The following is a 13737-nucleotide window of genomic DNA, read 5'->3' as shown; positions in this document are numbered from 1 at the left end:
TACACTATACACTACTACACTATACACTACACTATACACTACTACACTATACACTACACTATACACTACACACTATACACTACACTATACACTACACTATACACTACTACACTATACACTACACTATACACTACACTATACACTACACTATACACTACACTATACACTACAATATACACTACACTACACTATACACTACTACACTACACTATACACTACCACACTACACTATACACTACACTATACACTACACTATACACTACACTATACACTACACTATACACTACTACACTATACACTACTACACTATACACTACACTATACACTACTACTACACTATACACTACACTATACACTACACTATACACTACACTATACACTACACTATACACTACACTATACACTACACTATACACTACACTATACACTATACACTACTACACTACACTACACACTACACTACACACTACACTATACACTACACTATACACTACTACACTACACTATACACTACACTATACACTACACTACTACACTACACTATACACTACAGACTCACTGTAAGTGTCGCAGCATGTTGGAGGATGACAGGAGGATGGCAGTGGGGTTGGCAATGTTCCTACCCAGCGCCTGGGCACTATACACTACACTATACACTACACTATACACTACACTACTACACTATACACTACACTATACACAACACTACACTATACACTACTACACTACACTATACACTACACTATACACTACAATATACACTACACTACACTATACACTACTACACTACACTACTACACTACACTATACACTACACTATACACTACTACACTATACACTACAATATACACTACACTACACTATACACTACTATACTACACTATACACTACCACACTACACTATACACTACACTATACACTACACTATACACTACACTATACACTACACTATACACTACTACTACACTATACACTACTACTACACTATACACTACACTATACACTACACTATACACTACACTATACACTACTACACTATACACTACTACACTATACACTACACTATACACTACACTACACACTACACTATACACTACTACACTATACACTACACTATACACTACACTATACACTACTACACTATACACTACTACACTACACTATACACTACACTATACACTACTACACTATACACTACTACACTATACACTACACTATACACTACTACACTATACACTACACTATACACTACTACACTACACTATACACTACTACACTACACTATACACTACTACACTACACTATACACTACAGACTCACTGTAAGTGTCGCAGCATGTTGGAGGATGACAGGAGGATGGCAGTCGGGTTGGCAATGTTCCTACCCAGCGCCTGGGCACTATACACTACACTATACACTACTACACTATACACTACTACACTATACACTACTACACTATACACTACACTATACACTACTACACTATACACTACTACACTATACACTACTACACTACACTATACACTACACTATACACTACAGACTCACTGTAAGTGTCGCAGCATGTTGGAGGATGACAGGAGGATGGCAGTCGGGTTGGCAATGTTCCTACCCAGCGCCTGGGCACTATACACTACACTATACACTACTACACTATACACTACTACTACTACTCTATACACTACTACACTATACACTACACTATACACTACACTATACACTACTACACTACACTATACACTACACCATACACTACTACACTATACACTACTACACTACTACACTATACACTATACACTACACTATACACTACACACTACACTATACACTACACTATACACTACAGACTCACTGTAAGTGTCGCAGCATGTTGGAGGATGACAGGAGGATGGCAGTCGGGTTGGCAATGTTCCTACCCAGCGCCTGGGCACTATACACTACACTATACACTACACCATACACTACTACACTATACACTACTACACTACTACACTATACACTACACTATACACTACAGACTCACTGTAAGTGTCGCAGCATGTTGGAGGATGACAGGAGGATGGCAGTGGGGTTGGCAATGTTCCTACCCAGCGCCTGGGCACTATACACTACACTATACACTACACTATACACTACACTATACACTACACTATACACTACTACACTATACACTACTACACTATACACTACACTATACACTACTACACTATACACTACACTATACACTACACTATACACTACACTATACACTACTACACTACACTACACACTACACTACACACTACACTATATACTACACTATACACTACTACACTACACTATACACTACTACACTACACTATACACTACAGACTCACTGTAAGTGTCGCAGCATGTTGGAGGATGACAGGAGGATGGCAGTCGGGTTGGCAATGTTCCTACCCAGCGCCTGGGCACTATACACTACACTATACACTACACTACACTATACACTATACACTACTACACTATACACTACACTATACACTACTACACTATACACTACACTATACACTACTACTACACTATACACTACACTATACACTACAGACTCACTGTAAGTGTCGCAGCATGTTGGAGGATGACAGGAGGATGGCAGTCGGGTTGGCAATGTTCCTACCCAGCGCCTGGGCACTATACACTACACTATACACTACACTATACACTACTACACTATACACTACTACACTACACTATACACTACACTATACACTACACTATACACTACACTATACACTACACTATACACTACACTATACACTACTACACTATACACTACACTATACACTACTACACTATACACTACTACACTATACACTACACTATACACTACACTACACTACACACTATACACTACACTATACACTACTACACTATACACTACTACACTACACACTACTACTACACTACACTATACACTACACTATACACTACACTATACACTACTACACTATACACTACTACACTATACACTACACTACACACTACTACACTATACACTACACTATACACTACACTATACACTACACTATACACTACAGACTCACTGTAAGTGTCGCAGCATGTTGGAGGATGACAGGAGGATGGCAGTCGGGTTGGCAATGTTCCTACCCAGCGCCTGGGCACTATACACTACACTATACACTACACTATACACTACACTATACACTACACTATACACTACAGACTCACTGTAAGTGTCGCAGCATGTTGGAGGATGACAGGAGGATGGCAGTGGGGTTGGCAATGTTCCTACCCAGCGCCTGGGCACTATACACTACACTATACACTACTACACTATACACTACACTATACACTACTACACTATACACTACACTATACACTACTACACTACACTACTACACTACACTATACACTACAGACTCACTGTAAGTGTCGCAGCATGTTGGAGGATGACAGGAGGATGGCAGTCGGGTTGGCAATGTTCCTACCCAGCGCCTGGGCACTATACACTACACTATACACTACACTATACACTACACTATACACTACTACACTATACACTACACTATACACTACACTATACACTACACTATACACTACACTATACACTACTACACTACTACACTATACACTACACTATACACTACACTATACACTACACTATACACTACACTATACACTACACTATACACTACTACACTATACACTACACTATACACTACACTACACTATACACTACACTATACACTACAGACTCACTGTAAGTGTCGCAGCATGTTGGAGGATGACAGGAGGATGGCAGTCGGGTTGGCAATGTTCCTACCCAGCGCCTGGGCACTATACACTACACTATACACTACACTATACACTACTACACTACACTATACACTACACTATACACTACACTATACACTACACTATACACTACACTATACACTACACTATACACTACTACACTATACACTACACTATACACTACACTATACACTACACTATACACTACTACACTATACACTACACTATACACTACTACACTACACTACTACACTACACTATACACTACAGACTCACTGTAAGTGTCGCAGCATGTTGGAGGATGACAGGAGGATGGCAGTCGGGTTGGCAATGTTCCTACCCAGCGCCTGGGCACTATACACTACACTATACACTACACTATACACTACACTATACACTACTACACTATACACTACACTATACACTACACTATACACTACACTATACACTACACTATACACTACTACACTACTACACTATACACTACACTATACACTACACTACTACACTATACACTACACTATACACTACACTATACACTACTACACTATACACTACACTATACACTACACTATACACTACACTATACACTACACTACACTATACACTACTACACTATACACTACTACACTATACACTACTACTACACTACACTACTACACTACACTATACACTACAGACTCACTGTAAGTGTCGCAGCATGTTGGAGGATGACAGGAGGATGGCAGTCGGGTTGGCAATGTTCCTACCCAGCGCCTGGGCACTATACACTACACTATACACTACACTACACACTACACTATACACTACTACACTATACACTACACTATACACTACACTACACACTACTACACTATACACTACACTATACACTACACTATACACTACTACACTACACTATACACTACACTATACACTACTACACTATACACTACTACACTACTACACTACACTACTACACTACACTATACACTACAGACTCACTGTAAGTGTCGCAGCATGTTGGAGGATGACAGGAGGATGGCAGTCGGGTTGGCAATGTTCCTACCCAGCGCCTGGGCACTATACACTACACTATACACTACTACACTATACACTACACTATACACTACTACACTATACACTACACTATACACTACTACACTACACTACTACACTACACTATACACTACAGACTCACTGTAAGTGTCGCAGCATGTTGGAGGATGACAGGAGGATGGCAGTCGGGTTGGCAATGTTCCTACCCAGCGCCTGGGCACTATACACTACACTATACACTACACTATACACTACACTATACACTACTACACTATACACTACACTATACACTACACTATACACTACACTATACACTACACTATACACTACTACACTACTACACTATACACTACACTATACACTACACTACTACACTATACACTACACTATACACTACACTATACACTACACTATACACTACACTATACACTACACTATACACTACACTATACACTACACTATACACTACACTATACACTACTACACTATACACTACTACTACTACTCTATACACTACTACACTACACTATACACTACAGACTCACTGTAAGTGTCGCAGCATGTTGGAGGATGACAGGAGGATGGCAGTCGGGTTGGCAATGTTCCTACCCAGCGCCTGGGCACTATACACTACACTATACACTACACTATACACTACTACACTATACATTATACACTACACTATACACTACAGACTCACTGTAAGTGTCGCAGCATGTTGGAGGATGACAGGAGGATGGCAGTCGGGTTGGCAATGTTCCTACCCAGCGCCTGGGCACTATACACTACACTATACACTACTACACACTACACTACTACACTACACTATACACTACTACACTACACTATACACTACAGACTCACTGTAAGTGTCGCAGCATGTTGGAGGATGACAGGAGGATGGCAGTCGGGTTGGCAATGTTCCTACCCAGCGCCTGGGCAAACGGATGGCGAGCACCCTGGGGGGAGGGGCATGGGGGGGGGGGGGCATGGGGGAGGGGCATGGGGGGAGGGGGGAGGGAGGCAAGGGGGGAGGGGCATGGCGGGGAGGGGCATGGGGGGGGAGGGGAATGGGGGGGGAGGGGCATGGGGGGGAGGGGCATGGGGGGAGGGAGGCAAGGGGGGAGGGGCATGGGGGGGGAGGGGCACAGCCAAGAAGAGAAATTTAAAAAGTTGTCCTCCTCCCCCGTGTCTCACCGTGTGTCACCGTCTCAAACACGGCGTGCTCACTGCTGTAGCTCTCCCCGTGTCTCTCTCCCCGTGTCTCTCTCCCCGTGTCTCCCCCGTGTCTCTCCCCGTGTCTCTCTCCCCGTGTCTCTCCCCGTGTCTCTCCGTGTCTCCCCGTGTCTCCCCCGTGTCTCCCCCGTGTCTCTCCCGTGTCTCTCTCCCAGTGTCTCTCCCCGTGTCTCCCCCGTGTCTCCCCGTGTCTCTCCCCGTGTCTCCGTGTCTCTCCGTGTCTCTCCGTGTCTCTCCGTGTCTCCCCCGTGTCTCTCTCCCCGTGTCTCCCCCGTGTCTCTCCCCGTGTCTCTCCCCGTGTCTCTCCGTGTCTCCCCCGTGTCTCTCTCCCCGTGTCTCCATGTCTCCCCGTGTCTCTCCCCGTGTCTCTCCGTGTCTCCCCGTGTCTCCCCCGTGTCTCCCCCGTGTCTCTCCCGTGTCTCTCTCCCAGTGTCTCTCCCCGTGTCTCTCCCTGTGTCTCCGTGTCTCCCCGTGTCTCCCCCGTGTCTCCCCCGTGTCTCTCCCGTGTCTCTCTCCCAGTGTCTCTCCCCGTGTCTCTCCCCGTGTCTCCCCCGTGTCTCCCCGTGTCTCTCCCCGTGTCTCCGTGTCTCTCCGTGTCTCTCCGTGTCTCCCCGTGTCTCTCCCCGTGTCTCTCCGTGTCTCCCCCGTGTCTCTCTCCCCGTGTCTCCCCCGTGTCTCTCCCCGTGTCTCTCCCCGTGTCTCTCCGTGTCTCCCCGTGTCTCTCCCCGTGTCTCTCCGTGTCTCCCCGTGTCTCCCCCGTGTCTCCCCCGTGTCTCTCCCGTGTCTCTCTCCCAGTGTCTCTCCCCGTGTCTCTCCCCGTGTCTCCCCCGTGTCTCCCCGTGTCTCCCCCGTGTCTCTCCCCGTGTCTCTCCCCGTGTCTCTCTCCCCGTGTCTCTCCCCGTGTCTCTCCGTGTCTCCCCGTGTCTCCCCCGTGTCTCCCCCGTGTCTCTCCCGTGTCTCTCTCCCAGTGTCTCTCCCCGTGTCTCTCCCCGTGTCTCCCCCGTGTCTCCCCGTGTCTCTCCCCGTGTCTCCGTGTCTCTCCGTGTCTCTCCGTGTCTCTCCGTGTCTCCCCCGTGTCTCTCTCCCCGTGTCTCCCCCGTGTCTCTCCCCGTGTCTCTCCCCGTGTCTCTCCGTGTCTCCCCCGTGTCTCTCTCCCCGTGTCTCCATGTCTCCCCGTGTCTCTCCCCGTGTCTCTCCGTGTCTCCCCGTGTCTCCCCCGTGTCTCCCCCGTGTCTCTCCCGTGTCTCTCTCCCAGTGTCTCTCCCCGTGTCTCTCCCTGTGTCTCCGTGTCTCCCCGTGTCTCCCCCGTGTCTCCCCCGTGTCTCTCCCGTGTCTCTCTCCCAGTGTCTCTCCCCGTGTCTCTCCCCGTGTCTCCCCCGTGTCTCCCCGTGTCTCTCCCCGTGTCTCCGTGTCTCTCCGTGTCTCTCCGTGTCTCCCCGTGTCTCTCCCCGTGTCTCTCCGTGTCTCCCCCGTGTCTCTCTCCCCGTGTCTCCCCCGTGTCTCTCCCCGTGTCTCTCCCCGTGTCTCTCCGTGTCTCCCCGTGTCTCTCCCCGTGTCTCTCCGTGTCTCCCCGTGTCTCCCCCGTGTCTCCCCCGTGTCTCTCCCGTGTCTCTCTCCCAGTGTCTCTCCCCGTGTCTCTCCCCGTGTCTCCCCCGTGTCTCCCCGTGTCTCCCCGTGTCTCTCCCCGTGTCTCTCCCCGTGTCTCTCCCCGTGTCTCTCCGTGTCTCTCCGTGTCTCCCCGTGTTTCTCCCCGTGTCTCCCCGTGTCTCCCCGTGTCTCCCCCGTGTCTCTCCATGTCTCCCCGTGTCTCCCCGTGTCTCCCCGTGTCTCCCCGTGTCTCCCCGTGTCTCCCCGTGTCTCACTGTCTCAAACACGGCGTGCTCACTGCTGTAACTCTCCCCGTGTCACCCCGTGTCTCCCCGTGTCTCTGTGTCTCCCCGTGTCTCCCCGTGTCTCCCCGTGTCTCTCCCCGTGTCTCCCCGTGTCTCCCCGTGTCTCCCCGTGTCTCCCCGTGTCTCCCCGTGTCTCTCCCCGTGTCTCCCCGTGTCTCTCCCCGTGTCTCCCCGTGTCTCCCCGTGTCTCCCCGTGTCTCCCCGTGTCTCTCACCGTCTCAAACACGGCGTGCTCGCTGCTGTAACTCTCCCCGCGTCACCCCGTGTCTCCCTGTGTCTCCCCGTGTCTCCCCGTGTCTCCGTGTCTCCCCGTGTCTCCCCGTGTCTCTCCGTGTCTCCCCGTGTCCCCGTGTCTCCGTGTCTCCCCGTGTGTCTCACCGTCTCAAACACGGCGTGCTCGCTGCTGTAACTCTCCCCGTGTCTCCCCGTGTCTCCCCGTGTCTCTCCCCGTGTCTCCCCGTGTCTCCCCGTGTCTCCCCGTGTGTCTCCGTGCCTCTCCCCGTGTCTCCGTGTGTCTCCCCGTGTCTCTCCCCGTGTCTCCCCGTGTCTCCCCGTGTCTCCCCGTGTCTCCCCGTGTCTCTCCCCGTGTCTCTCCGTGTCTCCCCGTGTCTCCGTGTCTCTCCCCGTGTCTCTCCCCGTGTCTCTCCCCGTGTCTCTCCCCGTGTCTCTCCATGTCTCCCCGTGTCTCCCCGTGTCTCTCCGTGTCTCCCCGTGTCTCCGTGTCTCTCCCCGTGTCTCTCCCCGTGTCTCTCCCCGTGTCTCTCCCCGTGTCTCTCTCCATGTCTCCCCGTGTCTCCCCGTGTCTCCCCGTGTCTCTCACCGTGTCTCTCCCCGTGTCTCTCCCCGTGTCTCTCCCCGTGTCTCCCCGTGTCTCCCCGTGTCTCCCCGTGTCTCTCACCGTCTCAAACACGGCGTGCTCGCTGCTGTAACTCTCCCCCGTGTCTCTCCCCGTGTCTCTCCCCGTGTCTCCCCGTGTCTCCCCGTGTCTCTCTCCCCGTGTCTCTCTCCCCGTGTCTCTCTCCCCGTGTCTCCCCGTGTCTCCCCGTGTCTCTGTGTCTCCCCGTGTCTCTCACCGTCTCAAACACGGCGTGCTCGCTGCTGTAACTCTCCCCGTGTCTCCGTGTGTCTCCGTGTCTCCCCGTGTCTCCCCGTGTCTCCCCGTGTCTCCCCGTGTGTCTCACTGTCTCACCGTCTCAAACACGGCGTGCTCGCTGCTGTAACTCTCCCCGTGTCTCCCCGTGTCTCCCCGTGTCTCCCCGTGTCTCCCCGTGTCTCTCCGTGTCTCCCCGTGTGTCTCCCCGTGTGTCTCACTGTCTCAAACACGGCGTGCTCGCTGCTGTAACTCTCCCCGTGTCTCCCCGTGTCTCCCCGTGTCTCCCCGTGTCTCCCCGTGTCTCCCCGTGTCTCCCCCGTGTCTCCCCGTGTCTCTCACTGTCTCAAACACGGCGTGCTCGCTGCTGTAACTCTCCCCGTGTCTCCCCGTGTCTCCCCGTGTCTCCCCGTGTCTCCGTGTGTCTCCCCGTGTCTCTCACCGTCTCAAACACGGCGTGCTCGCTGCTGTAACTCTCCCCGTGTGTCTCCCCGTGTCTCCCCGTGTCTCTCTCCCCGTGTCTCCGTGTCTCCCCGTGTCTCCCCGTGTCTCCCCGTGTCTCTCACCGTCTCAAACACGGCGTGCTCGCTGCTGTAACTCTCCCCGTGTCTCCGTGTCTCCCCGTGTCTCCCCGTGTCTCTCCGTGTCTCCCCGTGTCTCCCCGTGTCTCCCCGTGTCTCCCCGTGTCTCCCCGTGTCTCCGTGTGTCTCCGTGTCTCCCCGTGTCTCTCACTGTCTCAAACACGGCGTGCTCGCTGCTGTAACTCTCCCCGTGTCTCCCCGTGTCTCCCCGTGTCTCCCCGTGTCTCCCCGTGTCTCCCCGTGTCTCCGTGTGTCTCCGTGTGTCTCCGTGTGTCTCACTGTCTCACCGTCTCAAACACGGCGTGCTCGCTGCTGTAACTCTCCCCGTGTCTCTCCCCGTGTCTCCCTGTGTCTCCGTGTCTCCCCGTGTCTCCCCGTGTCTCCGTGTCTCCCCGTGTCTCCCCGTGTCTCCCCGTGTCTCCGTGTGTCTCACTGTCTCACCGTCTCAAACACGGCGTGCTCGCTGCTGTAACTCTCCCCGTGTCTCTCCCCGTGTCTCCCTGTGTCTCCGTGTCTCCCCGTGTCTCCCCGTGTCTCCGTGTCTCCCCGTGTCTCCCCGTGTCTCCCCGTGTCTCCGTGTGTCTCACTGTCTCACCGTCTCAAACACGGCGTGCTCGCTGCTGTAACTCTCCCCGTGTCTCTCCCCGTGTCTCCCTGTGTCTCCGTGTCTCCCCGTGTCTCCCCGTGTCTCCGTGTCTCCCCGTGTCTCCCCGTGTCTCCCCGTGTCTCCGTGTGTCTCACTGTCTCACCGTCTCAAACACGGCGTGCTCGCTGCTGTAACTCTCCCCGTGTCTCCCCGTGTCTCCCCGTGTCTCCCCGTGTCTCCGTGTCTCCCCGTGTCTCCCTGTGTGTCTCCCCGTGTCTCTCACTGTCTCAAACACGGCGTGCTCGCTGCTGTAACTCTCCCCGTGTCTCCCCGTGTCTCCCCGTGTCTCCCCGTGTCTCCCCATGTCTCCCCGTGTCTCCCCGTGTCTCCCCGTGTCTCCCCGTGTCTCCGTGTGTCTCCCCGTGTCTCCCCGTGTCTCCCCGTGTCTCTCACCGTCTCAAACACGGCGTGCTCGCTGCTGTAACTCTCCCCGTGTCTCTCCCCGTGTCTCTCCCCGTGTCTCCCCGTGTCTCCCCGTGTCTCCCCGTGTCTCCCCGTGTCTCTCACTGTCTCAAACACGGCGTGCTCGCTGCTGTAACTCTCCCCGTGTCTCCCCGTGTCTCCCCGTGTCTCTGTGTCTCCCCGTGTCTCCCCGTGTCTCCCCGTGTCTCCCCGTGTCTCCCCGTGTCTCCCCGTGTCTCTCACCGTCTCAAACACGGCGTGCTCGCTGCTGTAACTCTCCCCGTGTGTCTCCCCGTGTCTCCCCGTGTCTCCCCGTGTCTCCCCGTGTGTCTCTCCGTGTCTCCCCGTGTCTCTCACCGTCTCAAACACGGCGTGCTCGCTGCTGTAACTCTCCCCGTGTCTCCCCGTGTCTCCCCGTGTGTCTCCCCGTGTCTCCCCGTGTCTCCCCGTGTCTCTGTGTGTCTCCCCGTGTCTCTCACTGTCTCAAACACGGCGTGCTCGCTGCTGTAACTCTCCCCGTGTCACCCCGTGTCACCCCGTGTCTCCCCGTGTCTCCCCGTGTCTCTGTGTCTCCCCGTGTCTCCCCGTGTCTCCCCGTGTCTCCCCGTGTCTCCCCGTGTCTCCCCGTGTCTCCCCGTCTCTCCCCGTGTCTCTCACCGTCTCAAACACGGCGTGCTCGCTGCTGTAACTCTCCCCGTGTCTCTGTGTCTCCCCGTGTCTCCCCGTGTCTCCCCGTGTCTCCCCGTGTCTCCCCGTGTCTCCCCGTGTCTCCCCGTGTCTCCCCGTGTCTCCCCGTGTCTCCCCGTGTCTCCCCGTGTCTCTCACCGTCTCAAACACGGCGTGCTCGCTGCTGTAACTCTCCCCCGGCACCACGCCGGCTCCGCCGACCAGCCCAGCCGCGAGGTTGTCAATGATGTTGCCGTACAAGTTTGGCATTACCAGCACGTCCATTTGGTATGGGTTAGACACCAACTACACACTCACACACACAGTCAGACACACAGACACAGATACACACAGTCACACACAGACACACACACACAGTGACACACACACACACACACAGACACACACACAGTCTCACACACACAGACACACACACATACACACATACAGACACAAACACACACACACACACAGACACACACACATACACACATACAGACACACACAGACACAGACACACACACAGACACACACAGACACACACAGACACACACACACACACAGACACTGGTGGTGTTGGCCGTGAGCGGGAATCGAACTCAGGTCACCGGGATCGTAGCGCTGACCGCTGAGATGATTGCGTTGGTGAGTGAGTGAGTGGGTGAGTGAGTGAGTGGGTGGGTGTATGAGTGAGTGAGTGGATGAGTGAGTGAGTGGGTGAGTGGTGAGTGAGTGAGTGGGTGAGTGAGTGAGTGAGTGGATGAGTGAGTGGGTGAGTGGTGAGTGAGTGAGTGGGTGAGTGAGTGAGTGGGTGGGTGGGTGAGTGAGTGGGTGGGTGGGTGAGTGAGTGGGTGGGTGGGTGAGTGAGTGAGTGGGTGAGTGAGTGAGTGTATGAGTGAGTGTATGAGTGAGTGAATGAGTGAGTGAGTGAATGAGTGAGTGAGTGGCTACCTGCATACAACAGTTGTCTATGATGATGGTGTCGTATTTGATGAGGGGGTAGAGGGCAGCCACCTCCTCACAACACTGCAGGAAGAGGCCATCCCCAAGTTTCCTGCAGTACACACACACACAGACACACACACAGACACACACACAGACACACACACAGACACACACACAGACACACACACAGACACACACACAGACACACACACACAGTCACACACACAGACACACACACACACACAGACACACACACACAGACACACACACAGACACACACACAGACACACAGTCACACACACAGACACACACACACACACAGACACACACACACAGTCACACACACAGACACACACACACACAGATGCGCACACACACAGTCACACACACAGACACACACACAGACACACACACAGACACACACACACAGACACACACACAGATACACACACAGACACACACACATACACACACACACAGACACACACACACACAGACACACACACACAGACACACAGACACACACAGACACCCACATAGACACACACACAGACACACAGACACACACAGACACCCACATAGACACACACACACAGACACACACAGACACACACACACAGACACACACACAGACACACACACACACACAGACACACACACAGACACACACACACAGACACACACACAGACACACACACAGACACACACACACACACACAGACAGACACAGACACACAGACAGACACAGACACACACACACAGACAGACACACAGACACACACAGACACCCACATAGACACACACACACACACAGACACACACACACAGACACACACACACAGACAGACACACACACATACACATCACAACCACCCCCACCAACCCAACCACCACCACCACCCCACCACCACCACCACCACCCCCACCATCACCACCACCACCACCCTCACCACCACCACCATCACCACCACCACCACCCCCACCATCACCACCACCACCACCCCCACCATCACCACCACCATCACCACCACCACCACAACCACCCTCACCACCACCATCACCACCACCACCACCACCATCACCACCACCACCACCCCCACCACCACCACCACCATCACCACCACCACCACCATCATCACCACCACCACCCTCACCACCTACACCACCACCACCCTCACCACCTACACCACCACCACTACCCTCACCACCACCATCACCATCACCACCACCACCACCACCTACACCACCACCACCACCCTCACCACCACCACCACCACCACCACCCTCACCACCTACACCACCACCACCACCATCACCACCACCACCACCACCATCACCACCACCACCACCACCTACATGATGTTCGCCTTGTGAACGGCTGTTACTTTGCTCCGTCCATGTTTGGTTGCGTAGTCAAATGCGAACTTGGCGATTCGCCGGGAGCGGTCGCGGGTGATGATCTTG

At 53.1% G+C, this 13737-nt stretch overlaps 1 protein-coding gene across 4 annotated transcripts in view; it reads right to left on the bottom strand.

Moving 5' to 3' along the window:
* The window catches only part of IDH3B (isocitrate dehydrogenase (NAD(+)) 3 non-catalytic subunit beta), a 64325-nt gene that overhangs the window by 18899 nt on the left and 31689 nt on the right, over window positions 1-13737 (bottom strand). For 3 of the 4 annotated variants that reach the window (XM_032980023.2, XM_032980024.2, XM_076057668.1), the window contains exons 7-10: window positions 13630-13737; window positions 12280-12382; window positions 11488-11634; window positions 5680-5774 (exon numbers count right to left, since the gene is read on the bottom strand). The exon at window positions 13630-13737 is cut by the window's right edge and continues 26 nt beyond it. In XM_032980023.2, the coding sequence (XP_032835914.1) occupies window positions 5680-5774; window positions 11488-11634; window positions 12280-12382; window positions 13630-13737 (453 nt within the window). The remainder of the gene's footprint in view (window positions 1-5679; window positions 5775-11487; window positions 11635-12279; window positions 12383-13629) is intronic. The other variant, XM_032980026.2, reaches the window with a different exon arrangement.

Source organism: Petromyzon marinus, chromosome 83 (genome assembly GCF_048934315.1).
Source record: "Petromyzon marinus isolate PM22_M1 ecotype Great Lakes invasive population chromosome 83, UKy_Petmar_22M1.pri1.0, whole genome shotgun sequence".
Lineage (NCBI taxonomy): Eukaryota > Metazoa > Chordata > Hyperoartia > Petromyzontiformes > Petromyzontidae > Petromyzon > Petromyzon marinus.
The sequence above is the reverse complement of the archived record's forward strand: the minus strand, read 5'-3'. Positions and strand labels throughout refer to the sequence as shown.